A 22,101-nucleotide genomic window follows, 5' to 3' on the forward strand; every position below is an offset into this window, starting at 1 on the left:
TGTGCTCTTCATGTGAACAATGGGAAGGCTGAAATGTTAGTATTGCCGAATAGGACAGTATAGGATGCTTTGGTTTTAGTTGTCATTGGTTCAGTTTTCAGGGACATATTGGGGAGTACTGGTGTTTGTTGTCATTGGGGATCTTTTCTGAGCTTGTAGGAAAAGTAATTCATTTGCATTTCCTTGATTCTACCAAAAGAAGAAAAATTACTTATCAAAAAAGAAAAGTTAAGTAAAATACCCATTTGCAATTTTTTGAGATTCCCATCCATTTAATTGACTGACTTCATTTAATGCTTGTTGCCCTTTCAAGATCTCCTTCTCATCAAAACGCTCTTGACTCGAGTGGAAGGCGTTTCCAAAATTTCCTTTTAGATGCCGCACATCCGATGGGGCAACTTTGTAAAATATAGGCAACACTATGTGTGATGCACTCTTCTTACGGTCCATGATATGAACGAGCTCACGGAGGCACCACTTGCTCGAAGCATAATTTTCGGAGATGATGGGAATCGAAATCTTAGACTGTGCGATGGCATCGAGAATCTTTGAACCAAATTCCTCACCAATTTGGATGTTGTTCTCGTCCCTAAACACGCAAAACGGTACAGTCCTTGCCTTGATCAGACGGTGATAGAGGTGATCGGTGAATGTATTGCGGGTATCTGAGCCTCTAAAGCTCAAGAACACTTCGTATTGACCGCTACCTACACATGTGGCTTCTAGAGGGATGAAAGAAGAAGTGGCTGCTCCTTCGGTGCTCTCTTCCTCTGCCCTCTTTCTCTTTCCCTGAGTCTGCCCTCTGTCCATGGCAATCTGAGGGGGAAAGTTGAAAAGAAAGATGCTTTTTTTGCTGCTTAAAAGGATTGTTGAACAACGAAAGATGCTTTTTCTGCAAATGCTTGTTGGCTTCAAATAATGGGTTCGTTAATTCCCTAGGTAATAAAGACACAACCTTCAGTTAAGTAAGCTAACGTCGTCTCACTGCAGAAGATTAGGTCGCCCTGAAGAGGCCCCCAAAAAGCCCACATCATTTACTTGTTTAGAAACACAAATTTGAAATTACACAAATTGCATTGTAATTAATCGACTTACTTAAAGCACATTTGAAGAATTACAGAACTTCACGCATGTGTATGATATTTAAAGGCGGATTCTTTCAGTTCAAGGGTAAGATATTGATATTATGTATGGAACTTTATGGAAGCATCTTCCTCTGAATAAAGCTCACACGATGCCTAATTCTTGTCATGATCTTCGACCTTACTCTTATTATTTTTATCCTAATATATAAACAACCCCAACTATCTCCACCACCTCATTTTCACAACCCTTTCTGTCTAATCCCATGTCCATTGGCCAAACTAATGAAGTGTCATGTAATTGTTACCCAATAAACCACATCCTCTAGATGTGTGCACTTTCCTAATTGGAGGGAATTTCCATCATTCACGTTTTTAATTTGGCGGGTTTCAAGTTTTAGGCATTGCTCATATGTAAAATTAACTAAATCTAAAACATTAATCGAGGAAAAATTTTCAATTGATCAGTTGCTTTGATTATGAAGGAAGTTGATATAAATGATTCTAAATGAAAGGGAAATACTTCCTTTTGGGCCCACATTTTATTTCTTTCTATAAGTGCATAGAAATGAGAGGAGATGCAAAAATTGCACTTTTCTTCCAATTGGCCTTACTTCCTTTTTAAGGATGAATAGAATGAACGATAATTAAGTCTATCAATGAAATTAAGTTCCATTTACGTCATTTCCACCCAACATGTATCCAAAATATTTCGACGACTTTTAACTTATTTCTCCAAGAAAACTCGAGCTTCTCTCTTCTCTCTTCCAATGGCTTGGAACAAGGTACCCTCCCTATTGCTTAACTTCAATCAATCTTAGACCATCTTTGTTCTTGCTTCTCTCCCTCCCTCCCACCATCCCTCCCTCCTATGTTCTTTTCTCTTTTTGTGTGAATGTTGCCTCTCTATTTGTTTCAGGTCATTTGCTTAACTTCTTTGATGTTTTCGTCCAAATTTAGTGATTTCATATTTTAATTTTATTTAAAATTGTCATATTCTTAATGAGGTTGGAAATGCAAGGTAGAGATGAACAAATTGTCTTTGTCATTTCTCTCTTATTTATTTCGTGTTGGCCCCACAAGCCAATAATTTTATATAAGATGAATCTATGATATGATGTTACCAAGCTATTCACTTCAAAATTTAAAATTTGAATTATTGATTGATAAATTGTCTGCAAAATAGAGTTATAATTTGTTGAATGACACCAAATGAGCATAACACGATAGTATTAAGTTACTAATGATATATGAAATACTTGTACACTGTCCTTGAGTTCTTTTCCGGGTCATTTTTTTTTATTACAATTTTGTCAGCATATCATTCAACTCTTGAAAAGTCAGCAAAACAATGATAAAAGAAGAATGTGAAATATTAAAAAATAAAAGATAAATTAGGAAAAAACATAGAAAAGAAGGAAATGAAGTGTCTAGGCTTACTTTTATAAGGAAGCAGCGATATTTAGAAGTAATGTCCAAAAGGCTTTTGAATTATGAATTCACGACACATGGAAAATTTCATGAACATGAATTGAAAGCTAAAAAGGGAATGAAAAATGTATGGCAATTTGAGGGGGAAAATTGGAACAAAAGATGCTTTTTTGCTGCATAAAAATGATCGATGAACTAATCTCCATGAACAATAACAAACGTAAATCCGTTACCGCACAAGGAAAAACGAACATGAAATCTTTAATTAATTGGTAATTAATTGACTAGGAGCAGTTGCAGATGCTTTTAGCCTCCGCCTTATCTTCTTTTGGACCTCAAACTATTCAAGTCAAACTTGTTGGCTTGATCCACCCACGAGTACCGTGTACATTAATTTTTCAATTGGGCTATAAAGAACTAGAATTCGTGTACAACCATATGGCATTCAATTAAGAATATAAGCATACGTTTGGTTTTTATTTAGTTATTGAAACTCAGAATTTAATAAATCATTTAAAGATAATAATTGAGTTGAAACAAAAGTAGAAATGTGTGAAAGACTTCAAGAAAAGACCAAGCTAGTAATTGTGGATGTGATTTTATATTTTAATTTTGTTTAAAATTGTCATATTCTTAATGAGGTTGGAAATGTGAGGTAGAGATAAACAAATGCTCGTGGTTATTTATCTTTTGTCTATTTCACGCTAGCACCACATGCTACAATTCCATGTAAAATGAATTTACTTTGAATTAGTATGCTATCACCAAATCTTTCAATTCAAATTTTCAAATCTAAAAAGTTGATTGATATCTTGTCTATAAAATAGAGCTATAATTTGTTAGATGGCACCAAAATGAGGAGTGGATGCTCCCTTAGTACTCTCTTTTTATGCACTTTTTTTCTTTTTATTGAGATTATTGAACGTGGTTATTTATCTTTTATCTATTTCACGCTAGCACCACATGCTACAATTCCATGTAAAATGAATTTATTTTGAATTAGTATGCTATCACCGAGCCTTTCATTTCAAATTTTCAAATCTATAAAGTTGATTGATATCTTGTCTATAAATAGAGCTATAATTTGTTAGATGGCACCAAATGGAGGAGCGGATGCTCCCTTAGTGCTCTTTTTTTATGCACTCTTTTTTCTTCTTATTGAGATTATTGAACGTGGTTATTTATCTTTTATCTATTTCACATTGGCACCACATGCTGCAATTCCATGTAAAATGAATTTATTTTGAATTAGTATGCTATCACCGAGCCTTTCATTTCAAATTTTCAAATCTATAAAGTTGATTGATATCTTGTCTATAAAATAGAGCTATAATTTGTTGGATGGCACAAAATGGAGGAGCGGATGCTTCCTTAGTGCTCTCTTTTTATGCACTCTTTTTTCTTCGTATTGAGATTATTGGATACAAGCACAAAGACACAAGAAGCCCTGCAAAGGAATGACTTGAAATGGAAGTAGAATAGGATAATTGGGTAAATTTGTGATAATTCAGGTTAAATTGATAATCACATTTTGAAGAATAAATTTATTGTTTGTAAAGAAAGAAGTGCAAGAAATGAGTGATTTAAAGCTAGGTGACTCTCCCAATATGCGTGTATGGCTCAATTTATTCTATTGTTTTCGTGTGCGTGTCATAAGATCGATTTATATTTTTTTTTCTTACTATTGGATATCATGTAAAAGATCTTAAGAAGTATCATTCTATGGACTTTGGTATGTTTTATATTGCAGTGATTGAAATTATAATGAGTTGTGAGCAGGTAAAATGTAGCAATATAGTTAAAATGCTTAAACTCTCACCGTACTTTTTAATTCCTCATTTACTTTTCTTTTTTTCAAGTAAAGACTTGGTCAACTTTTGAAGCTTTGAAGTGAGAAAATGATTTTTATTTTCTTTTTTCTTGCTAAAGAAGGGAGAAAATGAATTAGAGGTGAAAGCGAATACACTTTCTAGGATTAATGGTCCAACAATTCGAGTAAAACAGGATATTACTCATTTGGAATGTTCTAGAGGGAGGTAAATTTGTTGAATGAAGTCTCCTTAAGAGAAGACTTGCTCTTAGGATGAATAATTTCAGGATAAGTGGGTATTAAACAAAGAATTAGGAACTTATTATGTAATGATTGGTTCTCCTCTTTTATAACCGAGAACCAAACTAGTTGACCCAGGAACCAGCCTAATTTTATTTTTCTGATTTAGTTTTCCATAAATTGATCTAGGACCTTCAAACATAGAGAAACCTCACAATGCAAAAGAAAAATAGAATGGTCTCTGAATTCAACCGAAATGTGGCAAATTTGCGCGCAACAGAGTCCAGTGCACTTGTCACGCCCCGAACCCCGAGACACGTGAAACAACCCGCCATGGTCGTGCAAATGCGACATTCCCAGGTAGTGTCGCCGACCCCAATTTATTCTTTAATGTGCAAGCGGAACGTATTAAGAAAATCCCTTACAAAAGCATACGGGATAGGAACAGCAGGAACATCAATTCAAAATCAAACAACATACTTTCATACATCATTAACAAACCAGGGCTTACATACATCAACCGGATCGGGGCCTATGCACCAAAAATGGGTCGAGTCTATGTGCATCAAAAGAGGTTAGCACCGCACAGCACGAATCAGTTCGCTCAAAAAGGAAAAGACACAATCCTAGGACTATTGGTCGTCCCCATTGGTCGACCCTACATCCTCAGGATCAGTCACCCAAGAGGCCGGGAGCGAAGCGTTGATCACTCGACCATCAGGATGATCTACTACACCTTCTCCCAAAATGGCAGTCATCACGCCGGTGGAATGTCCATGCTGTCAAGGGGGCCAATCCTAACCCCATCTCGCTCCGGGTGAAACCAAGCCCTAAAAAAGTAAGGTACTCTATTGTTCACGTTCACTCGACCCAAATGGTGGTCCTCACCCGGCGATAGACCCAAGGGCTCCCGGGGTCGGGAGTACTCTCGGTCGTGGGTCAATCTCCGTCGGCAGGCCACTCATCTCAGGGGGTCTCGCCATCTACGGTCTGTAATGTTTTCCCCAAACCGGGATGAGACTTTGTCTCAAAGCAAGTTCAACCCTCCTAAACCTCTATTAGAAAGTAAATACGCCCCGAAGTAGCTTAGCCACAACATATAGAAGACTTACCTCGGCTTAGCCCTCATCTGCAGGTTAGCACAATTTATATAATTCAACCACTTGGAATTATGATAACCAAACACCCATGATATAATCACATCACCAAACCAATTCAACCACACGGATCGCTCGCCGATCAATCGACTCGGCCGATTACATGTCATTCCGGCAAATCAATCATTGCTCTCAACTACGGCCCTACAGGCGCGACCTTTAATAGGTGGCAATTCACGGCCCCATCGGGCGCGACCTCTAATAGGTGGCATAAAACGGCCCCAGGCGCGACCTTTATCGGGTGGCATATCACGGCCCCGTCGGGCGCGACCTTTATCAGTGGCATCTCACGGCCCCATCGGGCGCGACCTCTAATAGGTGGCATAAAACGGCCCACCGGGCGCGACCTTTATCAGGTGGCACATCACGGCCCCATCGGGCGCGACCTCTAATAGGTGGCAATTCACGGCCCCATCGGCGCGACCTCTAATAGGTGGCATAAAACGGCCCCAGGCGGGCGCGACCTTTATCAGGTGGCATATCACGGCCCCGTCGGCGCGACCTTTATCGGAGTGGCATCTCACGGCCCCATCGGGCGCGACCTCTAATAGGTGGCATAAAACGCCCCACCAGGCGCGACCTTTATCGGGTGGCACATCACGGCCCCATCGGCGCGACCTCTAATAGGTGGCAATTCACGGCCCCATCGGGCGCGACCTCTAATAGGTGGCATAAAACGGCCCCTGGGCGCGACCTCTAATAGGTGGCATATTCACGACCTCATCTCTCCTCAATTCCCACATTTAGGATTATATAAAGAATCCTCATAAATCGAAATCACATTCAATTCGCCACAACCAATCATAAATTTCAAATTCTACAAGCACAGCAATGATCGGCACGACATACCGAGCAACTAGGGTCAAAACAAATTTTTCGAGCTTTTTTTTTTTTTTTTTTTTTTTTTTTTTTTTTTTTTTTAAAAATAATATATTTTAATGAATTTCGGAATAAGCTATAATATTATTTAATCCAACAATTTCGAGGCATTTATTTAATTCGTAAATAAACTCCTTTAAGTCACATCAAGGTTTATTTTAAAAATAAACATACTTAATCATTAAACTAAACATCATTTACTTTAAACAATCACCATAATATAATCCACAACCAATTAAGCCAATCTAACCACTAATCTCTCAATCACCTAAGCTAAACATACTTAGGGCATCATTATCTCGCTAATCGCGGATTAGTGAGGTAAACTCACCGAATCGCTTTCCGACGGGTTTCCGGCGAAGAGCTCGGCGACGCCGACGACAAACCTACACGGATCAAGACCAAATGAGCACTAGAAGGGGACCAAAACGAGCTCGGAAGATGCAAGACCTTGCTGGTTTTCCTTCCAGCAACTAACCGGCTCGAAAGGGCGGCGGAATGGCGGCTGAACGGACGGAGAAACGGCGGAGAATGACCGGCGAAGGAAGCTAGGGCTCGGGGTAGTGGCTTACGGCGGCGGACGGCGGCGACGGAGCGGCGACGGCGAGCAGCGGACGGCTTGGAACTGCGACGGTGCGGGACTCGACTGGCGGAGACGGAGGCGAGCGGTTCGGCGCGGGAGGGCGTGCGGTCGCGCGCGGGCGAGCGGCGACGGCGACGCGAGCTCCGGCGAACGGTGGACGAGGCGGCGGCGACGGTCGAGCGGCGAAGGAGCGGACGGAGCTCGGCTGATCCTCCAGTTCGCACGCACACTCCCCTCTCTCTCTCCTCCAAATTCAAAGCTTGAGGGTGATGGGGACAAGAGGGAAGTGACATCCCACCTTTCCAAGTCCTCATCCCCACCTTCCACTTGTCACCACCCTAGCCCATCTTGCCTCATCCATGACCTCACTAGTGACATCATCATCCACTAACTCCAAACCCTCCACAACTTTAGTCCAATAGGTTCGATTTCATTTTCCGCCGGGGTCCAAGTCCTTGCACATCTAATTACTTCAATTTCCATCAATTCTCTTCCAATTGAGTCCAAATCAAAGTCTATAATTTAATCCAAGGTTCCTAATAGGGTATGTGACATGACCGGCTTCCAACTTCTAAGTTCAATCCCAATTTTTTTTACGGTTGAATTCAATCCGATGCGATTTCAGCTCGCCTAATCCATTGAGTAGCTTTTGGGGAAATTTTCTTGCATCAAACCCGAGGGTGATCAGTCCCCAAGTCGACGCGGTAAAATTCCTTAATTACTTCGCTCAATAAACTAGTTCCCGTGAGTGGCCAACTCTAAGAGACGAGCTCCATGCACGGATGAATTGCCCGACTCAATTGACTGAAAATAAAATTGAGAAAAATCGGGATGTCACAACTCTTCCCTTCTTATAAAAATTTCGTCCTCGAAATTTAAACAATTACACATCTGAAGCAAAAAGGTAGGGGTACAATTCTCTCATCGAATCTTCGGTCTCCCATGTGGCTCCTTCAGTGCCGTGGTGTTGCCAGACCACTTTGACCAATGGAATGGTCTTGGTGCGTAAAACTTGCTCCTTGCGATCCACTATCGAACGGGCTTTCAACGTACGACACTCTATCGTCTACGTCTAATTCCTCAAAATTTAGCACGTGGGTCGGGTCGAGTTCATATTTCCTCAATATCGACACGTGAAAGACGTCATGCACTTGTGCCAACCTCGGCAGTAATGCAAGACGATACTAGGATCCCTATTCTTTCTAGAATCTCAAAGGGACCTACGTACCTCGGACTCAGCTTTCCCTTCTTGCCAAAACGGGATGTACCTCTCATCGGTGACACCTTCAAGAAGACGTGCTCACCAACTTGAAATTCTAATGGCCTGCGACGCTTATCGGCATAACTTTTCTGTCGGCTCTGAGCGGTTTTCAATCTATTTCTGATAACTGCAACTGCCTCTACTGACTGCTGAACCAACTCTGGACCGGTGATTTTTCTTTCTCCGACCTCATCCCAACACACTGGTGTTCTGCATGCTCGGCCATACAATGCTTCAAAAGGAGCCATTTGAATACTCTGCTGATAACTGTTGTTGTAAGCAAATTCGACCAGGTGAAGCTGTTCCTCCCAGCTTCCCTTGAAGTCCAAGACGCAAGCTCGCAGCATGTCCTCGAGAGTCTGAATTGTCCTCTCAGACTGGCCATCAGTCTGCGGGTGATAGGCCGTACTGTACTGCAGCTTCGTTCCCAAAGCAGATTGCAAGCTCTTCCAAAAAGCGGCGGTGAACCTCGGGTCTCTGTCCGAAGTAATTGTAACTGGCACCCCATGCATACGAACTACTTGACGTACATATAGGTCTGCCAGTCTATCCAAACTCAAGTCTCTTCGAACTGCAATGAAGTGGGCTGACTTTGTCGATCACTGGTCACCACTACCCAAATCGAATCGTTCCCTCTCGGCTCCTCGGTAGTCCCGCCACGAAGTCCATCGTGATATGCTCCCATTTCCACTGGGATCTCAAGGGGTTGCAAAAGTCCTCCCGGTTTGCAATGCGAGCTTTCACCTCCGCGACACGTCAAACACTTGGCGACATGCCTGGCGATATCCGCCTTCATGCCACACCACCAGTAGTGTTGACGCAGATTACGATACATTTGGTACTACCGGGATGTATCTTCAGAAACGCTACGATGCGCTTCTGACAGAATTTCTTCTCTAAGCTCCACATCGTCAGGTACAACCAATCGTCCTTGGAACCTCAATGTTCCATTTTCAGAAATCTGAAAGTCAGCCTTTCTTTTCTCTGCATCCTCTTGCAGGATTTTCTGAACATCTGGATCCGTCTGTCGCAGACGTTCGATTCGACTGACTTCGGTTCAATTCTAAGGGTGGCCCAAGGTTCGAAAGGTGGCCTACTTCAAACTTAAAATCTGAATCCCGTGCTCTTTCAATTAAGCCCCATTCCTTAAGTACCATCCGGGCAATCAAGACTTCCTACTCGGTGCATCGGCGACTTTATTCGCCTTTCAGGGTGATACAAAATCTCGCGGTCGTAGTCCTTCAAGAGCTCCATCCACCGACGCTGTCTCATATTCAACTCCTTCTGAGAGAATAGGTACTTGAGACTCTGATGATCAGTGAAGATCTGAAATCTTTCCCCACACAAATAATGCCTCCAAATCTTCAGGGCAAAGATGATCGCTGCTAGCTCTAAGTCATGCGTCGGGTAATTCAGCTCATGAAGTCTCAACTGACGGGACGCATACGCAACAACCCTACCATGCTGCATCAACACACAACCTAATCCCTTAAAAGACGCATCACTGTAGATCTCAAACCCTCCCGGACCGGATGGAATAGTAAGCACGGGTGCGGTAGTTAGCTTATGCTTAAGCTCTTGGAAACTATTCTCGCACTTATCCGTCCACACAAATTCCTCTTCCTTCTTCAAAAGTCTCGTCATTGGCGATGCTAACCTTGAAAACCCTTCTACAAACCGTCTGTAATACCCTGCTAAACCCAGAAAACTTCTAATTTCTGTCACTGTCGTCGGTCTCGGCCAGTTGATCACTGCCTCAATCTTTGCGGGGTCCACTGAGATTCCTTCTCCAGAGATGACATGACCTAGGAAAGCTACACGAGTCAGCCAAAACTCGCACTTACTAAACTTGGCGTACAGCTCGTGATCTCTTAAGGTCTGAAGCACTATCCTTAAGTGCTTTTCATGATCCCCAGTACTCCTTGAATACACTAGGATGTCGTCGATGAAAACAATTACAAACTGATCTAAGTACTCTTTGAACACCCGGTTCATTAGGTCCATGAAAGCAGCCGGGGCGTTTGTCAACCCAAACGGCATCACAGTAAACTCATAATGGCCGTATCGAGTGCGAAACGCCGACTTCGGGATATCTTCCTTCTTGATTCTCAGCTGATGATACCCCGTCCTCAAGTCGATCTTAGAAAATATCGACGCCCCTTGAAGCTGATCAAACAAATCATCAATCCTTGGCAACGGATACTTGTTCTTAATTGTCACCTGGTTGAGCTGTCGGTAATCGATGCACAAGCGTAATGAACCATCTTTCTTCTTCACAAACAATACCGGTGCTCCCCAAGGTGATGCACTCGGACGTATAAATCCTTTATCCAACAATTCTTGCATTTGCACCTTTAGTTCCTTAAGCTCTGACAAGGCCATTCGGTAAGGAGCTTTAGAGATTGGCTCTGTCCCGGGGGCTAATTCGATCACAAACTCTATTTCTCTCTCTGGCGGTAAACCCGGTAATTCTTTCGGAAAAACGTCTGGGAACTCTCGTACCACTGCGATATCTTCAATCTTTAACTCCTCTACTGTCGTATCTACGACAGTTGCTAGGTAACCTTGACAACCCTTGCCTAGCAAGCGGGTTGCTTCGAGCGATGAGATTAAGGAAACCGAGGGCCCTCCTCGACTCCCAATAAATTCAAAGCTCTCACCCCCTAACGGGTTAAACTGAATCGCCTTGCGATAACAGTCCATCTTGGCTCGTTGCTTGGTGAGCCAGTCCATGCCAATTATCACATCAAAATCATACATGGCTAGGACTATCAGGTCTATCCTCCCCTCTCGCTCACCAATCACTAACTTGCAACCAAGGCACCCTACCGTAGCTAACACTTTATCTTTCAACGGGGTAGATATACTAATCACAGACTCCAACAATTCAGGAATTAATCCTACCAATTTAACAAATCTTTCAGCTATAAATGAATGCGAAGCTCGGGATCAAACAAAGCATAAGCGGGTTGGTCGTTCAGCAAGACCATACCTGTGACCACGTTAGGCGCATCCTCCGCCTGTCCTCTGGTCAGTGCATAAGTCCTTCCTTGAGCTGGAGGTCGGTTCCTTCCACCCGGCGGCATGATCTGCGGTGCGAATCCTCTGTTCTGGCCCAGCGGCGGCGGCGGTGGCAACTGAGGCTGTCTCTCAAATCTCCTGGGACACTCCTTCATACGGTGACCCTGCTGGCCACATTCAAAGCAGGCACCCGTCCTAAGAGGGCACAGGGCTGAGTCATGTCGCCTCCCACACGAGCGACATGCTTCCTTGTAGCTCGATGACGACTTCCCCACTCCACCCTTCCTGTTGGGTGGAACTGGGTACCTTCCTCCAGCCATCGGCCTCTTCCCAAACCGATTATCACTTCTGCTTGAATTAAACCGCGACCCAGACGCGGCAGCTTTCTCATTCTGGTCCTTCTCAATCAGCTGAGCCCGCTTGTAAAGATCCTTGTATTCCTTCAGATCTAACGGGACCAAAAAGCTCCTCACCTCCGATCTAAGCCCATCTCTAAACCTTCGGTCGGTGCCGGTTTCGGACTAATTCGGGGGCATACTGCGACGATTCAGCAAACTTCGCTTCATACTGATCGACTGTCATGGTACCTTGACGAAGGCGTTGGAACTCCGCCATCTTCAACTCTTTAGCACAATCAGAAAAGTACTTCTCATTGAAGGCTTCTAGAAACGCATTCCACTCCCGAGCTACACCATCAGGGAACACTATCCCTTTATTAGTCTTCCACCATGTGGCTGCGGTCCCCCTCAACGATAGGCCGCCAAGCACGACCTTCTCTCCTTCACAATGCGGCTCGAAGGCATTCTCTAGTTCCCGAACCCATAGTGCTGCCGGCCCGGGATCTCCCGCTCCCGTGAACGTTGGTGGGTTCAATCTCAGAAAGTGTTGTACCAACTTCTGCCTAGGCCTCCCAGCGGCCACATCCTCAAGTGGAATTTCCTCAAGTTCCTCTTCTGGCTCGGCAACCGGTGCGGCGGCAGCAGCAGCGGCGGTATTAGCGGCGGCAGCAGCATTGGTGGCAGCGGCGATAGCGGCGGCTGAAGCGGCGGCCTGCTGGTCTAGTCTGTTACCCATCATCTCAAGCATCCGCATGATCCCAACAAACCTCGGATCTCGGGGCTGCTGCATCCTCGGGAGGCGATTTTGCGCACCACTCGCACCGGCCTCGGCTGTGCTCGCGCCGCGGCACCTCGGGCACCAACCCTCATCGGCAGCCCACCCCGAAACACGGGGCCTACTGCTCTCTTCCTAGCAGCTCTCGGCACTCGGTCACTCATGCTACAGGCTCAATATAGATGCCTATTTGCAATTCCAATATAACATTAGAATTTAAGTGACCTCACAGCAAGTTAACAAACAACTAACAATCACTTGCATTAGAAAATGAAAAGTTCTTCCTACTAACTATCCCGCGACTCATCGTCCTTATCACTCCATACACAACCATGCTCTGATACCACTTAAACGGGGTTGTCACGCCCCGAACCCCGAGACACGTGAAACAACCCGCCATGGTCGTGCAAATGCGACATTCCCAGGTAGTGTCGCCGACCCCAATTTATTCTTTAATGCGCAAGCGGAACGTATTAAGAAAATCCCTTACAAAAGCATACGGGATAGGAACAGCAGGAACATCAATTCAAAATCAAACAACATACTTTCATACATCATTAACAAACCAGGGCTTACATACATCAACCGGATCGGGGCCTATGCACCAAAAATGGGTCGAGTCTATGTGCATCAAAAGAGGGTTAGCCTGCACAGCACGAATCAGTTCGCTCAAAAAGGAAAAGACACAATCCTAGGACTATTGGTCGTCCCCATTGGTCGACCCTACATCCTCAGGATCGAGTCACCAGAGGCCGGGGTGAAGCGTTGATCACTCGACCATCGGGATGATCTACTACACCTTCTCCCAAAATGGCGAGTCATCACCGCCGAGTGGAATGTCCATCTTTGTCAAGGGGGCCAATCCTAACCCCATCTGCTCCGATGAAACCAAGCCCTAAAAAGTAAGGTACTCTATTGTTCACGTTCACCTCGACCCAAATGGTGGTCCTCACCAACCTGATAGACCCAAGGGCTCCCGGGTCGGGAGTACTCTCGGTCGTCCGGTCAATCTCCGTCGGCCAGCCACTCATCTCCGGGGGTCTCGCCATCTACAGTCCTGTAATGTTTTTCCCCAAACCGGGATGAGACTTTGTCTCAAAGCAAGTTCAACCCCTCCTAAACCTCTATTAGAAAGTAAATACGCCCGAAGTAGCTTAGCCACAACATATAGAAGACTTACCTCGGCTTAGCCCTCATCTGCAGGTTAGCACAATTTATATAATTCAACCACTTGGAATTATGATAACCAAACACCCATGATATAATCACATCACCAAACCAATTCAACCACCTGGATCGTCTCAGCGATCAATCGACTCGGCCGATTACATGTCATTCTTGGCAAATCAATCATTGCTCTCAACTACGGCCCTACTCGGCGCGACCTTTAATAGGTGGCAATTCACGGCCCCATCGGGCGCGACCTCTAATAGGTGGCATAAAACGGCCCCACTGGGCGCGACCTTTATCAGGTGGCATATCACGGCCCCGTGGGCGCGACCTTTATCGGTGGCATCTCACGGCCCCATCGGGCGCGACCTCTAATAGGTGGCATAAAACGGCCCCCAGGCGCGACCTTTATCGGGTGGCACATCACGGCCCCATCGGGCGCGACCTCTAATAGGTGGCAATTCACGGCCCCATCGGGCGCGACCTCTAATAGGTGGCATAAAACGGCCCCAGGCGCGACCTTTATCAGGTGGCATATCACGGCCCCGTCGGGCGCGACCTTTATCAGGTGGCATCTCACGGCCCCATCGGGCGCGACCTCTAATAGGTGGCATAAAACGGCCCCACTGGGCGCGACCTTTATCAGGTGGCACATCACGGCCCCATCGGGCGCGACCTCTAATAGGTGGCAATTCACGGCCCCATCGGGCGCGACCTCTAATAGGTGGCATAAAACGGCCCCACTGGGCGCGACCTCTAATAGGTGGCATATTCACGACCTCATCTCTCCTCAATTCCCACATTTAGGATTATATAAAGAATCCTCATAAATCGAAATCACATTCAATTCGCCACAACCAATCATAAATTTCAAATTCTACAAGCACAGCAATGATCGGCACGACATACTGAGCAACTAGGGTCAAAACAAATTCTTCGAGTTTTTTTTTTTTTTTTTTTTTTTTTTTTTTTTTTTTTTTTATAAAAATAATATATTTTAATGAATTTCGGAATAAGCTATAATATTATTTAATCCAACAATTTCGAGGCATTTATTTAATTCGTAAATAAACTCCTTTAAGTCACATCAAGGTTTATTTTAAAAATAAACATACTTAATCATTAAACTAAACATCATTTACTTTAAACAATCACCATAATATAATCCACAACCAATTAAGCCAATCTAACCACCTAATCTCAATCACCCTAAGCTAAACATACTTAGGGCATCATTATCTCGCTAATCGCGGATTAGTGAGGTAAACTCACCGGAATCGCTTTCCGACGGGTTTCGGCGAAGAGCTCGACGACGCCGACGACAAACCTACACGGATCAAGACCAAATGAGCACTAGAAGGGGACCAAAACGAGCTCGGAAGATGCAAGACCTTGCTGGTTTTCCTTCCAGCAACTAACCGGCTCGAAAGGGCGGCGGAATGGCGGCTGAACGGACGGAGAAACGGCGGAGAATGACCGGCGAAGGAAGCTAGGGCTCGGGGTAGTGGCTTACGGCGGCGGACGGCGGCGACGGAGCTTCGGCGACGGCGAGCAGCGGACGGCTTGGAACTGCGACGGTGCGGGACTCGACTGGCGGAGACGGAGGCGAGCGGTTCGGCGCGGGAGGGCGTGCGGTCGCGCGCGGGCGAGCGGCGACGGCGACGCGAGCTCCGGCGAACGGTGGACGAGGCGGCGGCGACGGTCGAGCGGCGAAGGAGCGGACGGAGCTCGGCTGATCCTCTGGTTCGCACGCACACTCCCTCTCTCTCCTCCAAATTCAAAGCTTGAGGGTGATGGGGACAAGAGGGAAGTGACATCCCACCTTTCCAAGTCCTCATCCCCACCTTCCACTTGTCACCACCCTAGCCCATCTTGCCTCATCCATGACCTCACTAGTGACATCATCATCCACTAACTCCAAACCCTCCACAACTTTAGTCCAATAGGTTCGATTTCATTTTCCGCCGGGGGTCCAAGTCCTTGCACATCTAATTACTTCAATTTCCATCAATTCTCTTCCAATTGAGTCCAAATCAAAGTCCATAATTTAATCCAAGGTTCCTAATAGGGTATGTGACATGACCGGCTTCCAACTTCTAAGTTCAATCCCAATTTTTACGGTTGAATTCAATCCGATGCGATTTCAGCTCGCCTAATCCATTGAGTAGTTTTTGGGGAAATTTTCTTGCATCAAACCCGAGGGTGATCAGTCCCCAAGTCTGACGCGGTAAAATTCCTTAATTACTTCGCTCAATAAACTAGTTCCCTCGTGAGTGGCCAACTCTAAGAGACGAGCTCCATGCACGGATGAATTGCCCGACTCAATTGACTGAAAATAAAATTGAGAAAAATCGGGATGTCACAGCACTTGCAGACCTACTCGCTCTAGTTCAACAAAAGATTAATACTGAATTACGATGTGAGTAAGAATCACACAGCAAGGCCATCATAGGATTAGACACATCTAAAGTCGAAAACAAAAGGCTTTCCTTTTTTCACTGAAGTCAAATCTAAGCCGGGGACATACCTCGTTCAATAGGCAACAGCGACTCCAAAAGAGAGAATAGAAGACCCTCCTATGCTATTCAGTAACCACCCCCGCATCCCCAATAGACAAAAAGGGCCCAGAGCGCACTTTGTTCAACCGATTATTCCAATAATAAAGTGACAAAATCAAAATAAACGAGATGCTAATAAGAGATCAAAAAGTGATTATCACAAGTGAGCTGAGGTGTGAAGCGAGGCACAAGATCAGAGAGAGAGGAACTGTAAACAAGCCTAGGCGAGAACTTTCAAGAGGGATAAAGAACAGAGAAAGCGAGTGAGGACTAATCAGTAGACAATAGTCTCAAATTGTTTGCAAGAGAGAGGCCGCATGCAAATGATAAAGTGAGAGAGAGAGAGAGAGAGAGAGAGAGAGAGAGAGAGAGAGAGGACCAATTAGTGGTAGGCGATAGTCTCGAATTATTATCTATGGACCTATATCTTCATATGGCTGATTGTCTTGTAGCAATAAAATTGTTTTCAGGTGGCAAGCCAAGTCAAGCCACACAATTTGGACCACAGTACGGATGACCACTTCTATTCATATCTACTTAGAAACTACTTTGTTAAACTGATAATCGTGGCTCTAACCGACATGTGAATCTTCCATTATATTATTTTCAAAGACGTTCTTACTCCTGTAAATGCTACATTCTCCTCCCACCCTAAACATGGATAGATCATACTGTCAAATCCATCGTAAGTCAGTAACCGAGATTGATGCTATGAAATATGATTAGCTAACAATCATGATTTGGAAGTTGTATGCTTTCCACATAAATAACCAACCGAGATTGATTTAAATATGAGTATACATCACCTCCTTCATTACCTTCTTTTAAATATAATTTCAGCAAGCTGCAAATTTAAAATATGAAATGAAATATATCAAGCTGCTCTGATTACATCATAATTATATAAAAAAAAGTTATTACGAATTTTGTGATTCAATCCATTATTAAGTCGTAGTATGGGTGAAAATTAAAAACTATCCGCTAGAACCGCATTCAATTTTTTACGCAAATCTTCTTTGGTTCCCACATCCAATGACCCAGCAACACTGTGGAAGACAGAGACCGTGTTTTCTCATTTTCACACGTGCAAAAACCAAAGATATTTGCAATCCATTTTACTTGCCATAAACCAAAGTAAAACGTCTGTTTCAAATTTCCCTCTCCTAGTTTTAAACATTGAAGCTGTTTGACATTAAGGGTGTGTTTGTCTTGTGGAAAATGAAGTTGACAAACATTTCCACTAAAACCGCTAACAATAACGAATGAGCAAAAGATACCTTTATGACTCACGAAAATGTTTAGACCTAATTTTTTGTCGATAATGACTATTTCAATGCCTCCAACGGTGAGAGGCTTTTATTTCAATAGGAAGGGAAAGCAAAATGTTGTCCATCTTCACTTTGATTTGTGCGGCCATGTGATTCCACTACAAAGAGAACTAACACAAGGTGGGGGTTCGTTTGTAAAAATAGTAAATTTTCTCATTGAGGACACGCAAATCCATGGTAAGATTGTGTGTCCCTAGCTCATTGCACTCACTTTTCGAGGCAAGAGAAGAAGTAATTTTCAATATGAACACCTTGCAAAAGTTCCCAAGTAAAGGAGATAATTTCGTTTGACAAAAAAAAAAAAAAAGAAAGAAAGAAAAGGAGATGATTCCGTGGCTGTTGAGGACTAGCATCGTGTAAAAAAGTTAATTTCCACTATGATTTGCTTGGCCACAGAATATAATAACAAAAAGAATTAATAAGTGAAGTCTATAGGGGGTCGTCTTGCCAATTTCGAGGAAAGGATTGTTCTGGTAGTCTTGGTCAAAAAGGCAGAATCAAAAGAAGTAAATAATTGCCTCGTCCAAGAAACGCCATCCACCACAAGTTGTCTCTACTTCTAGATCTGAAGCACATCGAATCCTCTACCAGAGCGAGAGCTTCAGCTTGAATCGGCGGAGGAAGCAAGGGATCTTCTTTCTCGTGAATCCATCGAGCAGTACGCCTGAGGCCGTCGCGAAGAGCACCTGCAATCGCTCCTTCCGAACCACCGGCTTCAAAGAACCCCATCGATAGTTTTCTTGAGGGACGGGGTTTTCGGCGGGCATCGATTAACAGGTAAAATCGACTCGAATCGCGTCGAGTTTCCAACTTTTTAGTGTTCCGCTCGCTATAATTTCTGATCGTGGACTCCGCTGAGGCGATTAGGGTTCCTGGGTTTGGTGGCGCGGTCTTCGCTGGGAACACGAGGGTCGTTTCTGGGATCTCCAGATATACCAGAGAAGAGCTGCGATTTAATCGAGAGATAGTAAGTTCCTTGCCTGTTGTTGGTGATTTTGTAGCCGTACTCGTCCTTTCTCGTGATGTTCTGACCTGAGATGATCTGCAAATTTACCTCGGCGTATTTCCAAACGAAGCCGGTCCAGGTCGAGGCGTGAAGGTGATCCTCGGGATTGTGCTGCCTTTCGGAACTCAGACACACTCGATCTGCTTCAAAGGCGGCTTCTTCTCAAACACCGACGCCTATCACAGTGATTTCATCTCTGAATACCCCCTTCTGGAGGTAAGTCCGACCTTCGTCCTCCGGTCTATTGCAATTGATAGGACAAAAATACATTTGATTATTACTCACCGCTTTATCGCCTAACATCCTCAAAGGCCTACGGAATAATACATGTGAAATTCCCTTGGGACAAAAAGCCCGTTCGATTAAAATTACGAGAATACCCTTCTAAACCCGATTTTGCGTCCGTTGGTCCTATGTTCACCCTAATTGTCCAAAATTACTTTTTTTTTTGGTCGGAGCCAACAGTACTTAAAGCCTGAAACATCCAAAATACTCAATTTTTGCAGAAATAATTTTTTTTTTCCTTGAATACATTTAAAAACTAGATTTTTTCCAAATATCGATCGTGCTGGTCTATTCTCTTCAAGAGTCGCACAAAACCTTTCAAAGGCTATGGATCAGAATTGTCAACAACAAAAATTTATCTGAACCGATCAGGTCAACTAGAGAATTTTTAAATGTCCATAAAACCATTTTCCCTTATATTGGCAATTTTTGTAATTTCTAGAAAATGACAAAAAATTCAAATGTTTTCCGGAAATTATGAAAAATTCACAATTGCACTATTTTTTTGTGCTGGTTACAATGGAAATTTGAAAGTGAGCGAAGCTGCTGGTTTCAATGAGCTTACACATATTTGTGGACAATTTTTAGGTGGACTTTATCTTAGTGGATTGAATTAGAGAAACTTGTCATAAAGTGTGGTTTTCATGCGATTTTACTGCTTTCAACAAAGACTTTTACGTATATATAGTGTAGAAAATTACTGACCTATGATAGATTTGACGATATGATTTATGCATATTTAGGGTGGAAGGGAAATGTAGCATTTACAGAGTAAGAACGACTTTGACATAAAATTCACAAGCCGATTAGAGCCACATTTATCTGTTTAACAAAATGTTTTATAAGTAGATATGAACAGAAGTGGGCATTCCGTACTCGGGTCCAAATTGCGTGACTTGACTTGGCTTGCCATTTGAAAACAATTTAATTGCTACCAGTCAATCAGCCTATCGTCTACTACTCATTGGTCCTCTCTCTCTCTCTCCCTCTCTCCCTCTCTCATTTCTTACTTTTATCTTTCACATTTGGCCTCTCTCTTGCACTCTCTTGCAGAACAATTCGAGATTATCATCTACTGATTAGTCCTCACTCTCTGTCTGTTCTTTCCCTCTTAGAAGTTCTTGCCCAGACTTGTTTAGGGTCTTCTCTCGCCGATCTCACGCCTCCCTCTGCATCTCAACTCACGAAAGGTAATCACTTTTTCATCCCTTATTAGCATGTCGTTTCTATTGATTCGTCGCTTTATTATTGAAATGATAGGCCGAACTAGTATGTTCTGGGCCCTTTTGGTCTATTGGGGATGTGGTGGTGGCTGCTGAATTGCAGAGGAGGGCCTTTTATTCTTTCTTTTGGAGTCGCTGTTACCTCCTAACGAGGAATGTCCCCAGCTCAGATTTGACTTCGATGAAAATAGAAAGCCTTTGTTTTCAACTTTAGATGTGGCTAATCCTATGATGGCCTTATTGCCTCATTGTTAGTTGCATTGTGATTCAGTATTGAGCATTTGTTGAACTAGAACGAGTAGGTTTGGAAATGCGCTAGACTCTATTGCGTGCAAAATTGCCATGTTTCGCTCGAATCCAGAGACCAATTTTTTTTTTTTATTCATTGTGAGGCTTCTCTGTGTTTAAAGGTCCTCGATCAATTTATAGAAAAAAAAAAATAGTTGGGTGGTTCGGGGTCAACTAGTTTGGTTCTCGGTTACAATAATGGAGAACCGATTATTAAAGAATAAGTTCGTGATTCTTAATTAAGAATCTAGTCATCTTGAAACCGATCATCCTAAGAGTAAGTCTTTTTTAAAGAGATTTCATTCAACAATTTTACCTCCCTATATAGTATTCCAAATGAGTAATATTCTATTTTCCTCGAATTGTTGGACCATTAATCCTAGAAAAAAATCTAGTTGATCTTTTGACACAAATGAAATCAATCAAATAAATCGAGCCATACGCGCATATTAGGAGATTCACCTAGCTTTATATCACTCATTTCTTACACCTCTCTGCGGTGATATTCTCAAGATGGGCCCTCCACAAAAATGGGGACAAGCACTCAACGCCATTCTCAAGGTGGTCGACTCTGAATTTTCCGCAGCAGCTTCCTCTTACTTCCTTCTCTTCTTCTCCTTCTTCCATCGAATCCGTACCTAATTTCTAATCATTCAGACTAACATGGAGAAAGAAAAGAGCGCTATAGCTCTAATTCCATAGACAAGATATTGGATTTGAAAATTTGAAACAAAAGGCTCGGTGATAACATGCCACTATAAAATCATTTTACATAGAACTGGAGAATGCGGTGCCGGCATGAAATAGATAAAAGATAAATAGCCAAGAGCATTTTTGTTTGTCTCTACCTCTCCTTTCCAACTTCATTAAGAATATGACAATTTTAAACATAATTAAAATATAAAATCACATCCACAATTACTAGCTTGGTTCTTTCTCAATGTCTTCCACGCATTTCTAATTTTGTTCCAACTCAATTATTGTCTTTTGAATGATTTATCAAATTCTGATTTTCAATAACCAAAAAAAAAAAAAAAAAAAAACCAAACATATGCTTATAATTTTAATTGAATATAATATACTCGTGCACAGATTATAGTTCTTTATAGCCCAATTGAAAAATTAATGAACACATCACTCGTGAGTTAATCAAGCCAACAAGTTTGACTTGAATAGTGTGAGGTCCAAAAGAAGACAAGGCGAGGTCTAAAAACATCTGCAACTGCTCGTAGTCAATCAATTACCAATTAATTAAAGATTTCATGTTGGTTTTTTCTTGCATGGTAACATATTCATATTCATTCTTGTTCGTAGAGATTAGTTCATCGATACTTTTATGCAGCATAAAAGCATCTTTCATTTTCTTTTTAACTTTAAATTCACCAAATTCATAATTCAAATGTCTTCCGGAAATTATGAAAAATTCACAATATTACCATTTTTTGTGCTGGTTACAATGGAAAACTTGAAAGTGAGCAAAGCTGCTGCTTTCAACGTACTTGCACATATTTAATATGTGGACAATTTTTAGGTGGACTTTATCTTTGTAGATTGAATTAGAGAAACTCATCATTAAGTGTGGTTTTCATGCGTTTTTACTGCTTAGAGCAAAGACATGACTTTTACATATATATAGCGTAGAAAATTACTGACTTATGATGGATTT

At 43.0% G+C, this 22,101-nt stretch overlaps 1 protein-coding gene and 1 long non-coding RNA gene across 2 annotated transcripts; both read right to left on the bottom strand.

Moving 5' to 3' along the window:
• Positions 1-52: 52 nt before the first annotated feature.
• LOC104429121 (toll/interleukin-1 receptor-like protein) lies at positions 53-16,318 on the bottom strand. Its single transcript, XM_039317281.1, has 2 exons — positions 16,275-16,318; positions 53-816 (listed from the first exon to the last, which is right to left on the bottom strand). Exon 2 carries the CDS (start codon positions 808-810, stop codon positions 229-231), a length of 582 nt encoding a protein of 193 aa, XP_039173215.1. The 5' UTR covers positions 811-816; positions 16,275-16,318; the 3' UTR covers positions 53-228.
• A 1,670-nt stretch (positions 16,319-17,988) lies between these two features.
• Positions 17,989-18,909, bottom strand: LOC108954950. Its single transcript, XR_001981006.2, has 2 exons — positions 18,688-18,909; positions 17,989-18,579 (listed from the first exon to the last, which is right to left on the bottom strand). It is a non-coding gene; the product is annotated as an uncharacterized LOC108954950 (long non-coding RNA).
• Positions 18,910-22,101: the final 3,192 nt, after the last annotated feature.

The sequence above is a fragment of the Eucalyptus grandis genome, chromosome 7 (genome assembly GCF_016545825.1).
Source record: "Eucalyptus grandis isolate ANBG69807.140 chromosome 7, ASM1654582v1, whole genome shotgun sequence".
Taxonomy (NCBI): Eukaryota; Viridiplantae; Streptophyta; class Magnoliopsida; order Myrtales; family Myrtaceae; genus Eucalyptus; species Eucalyptus grandis.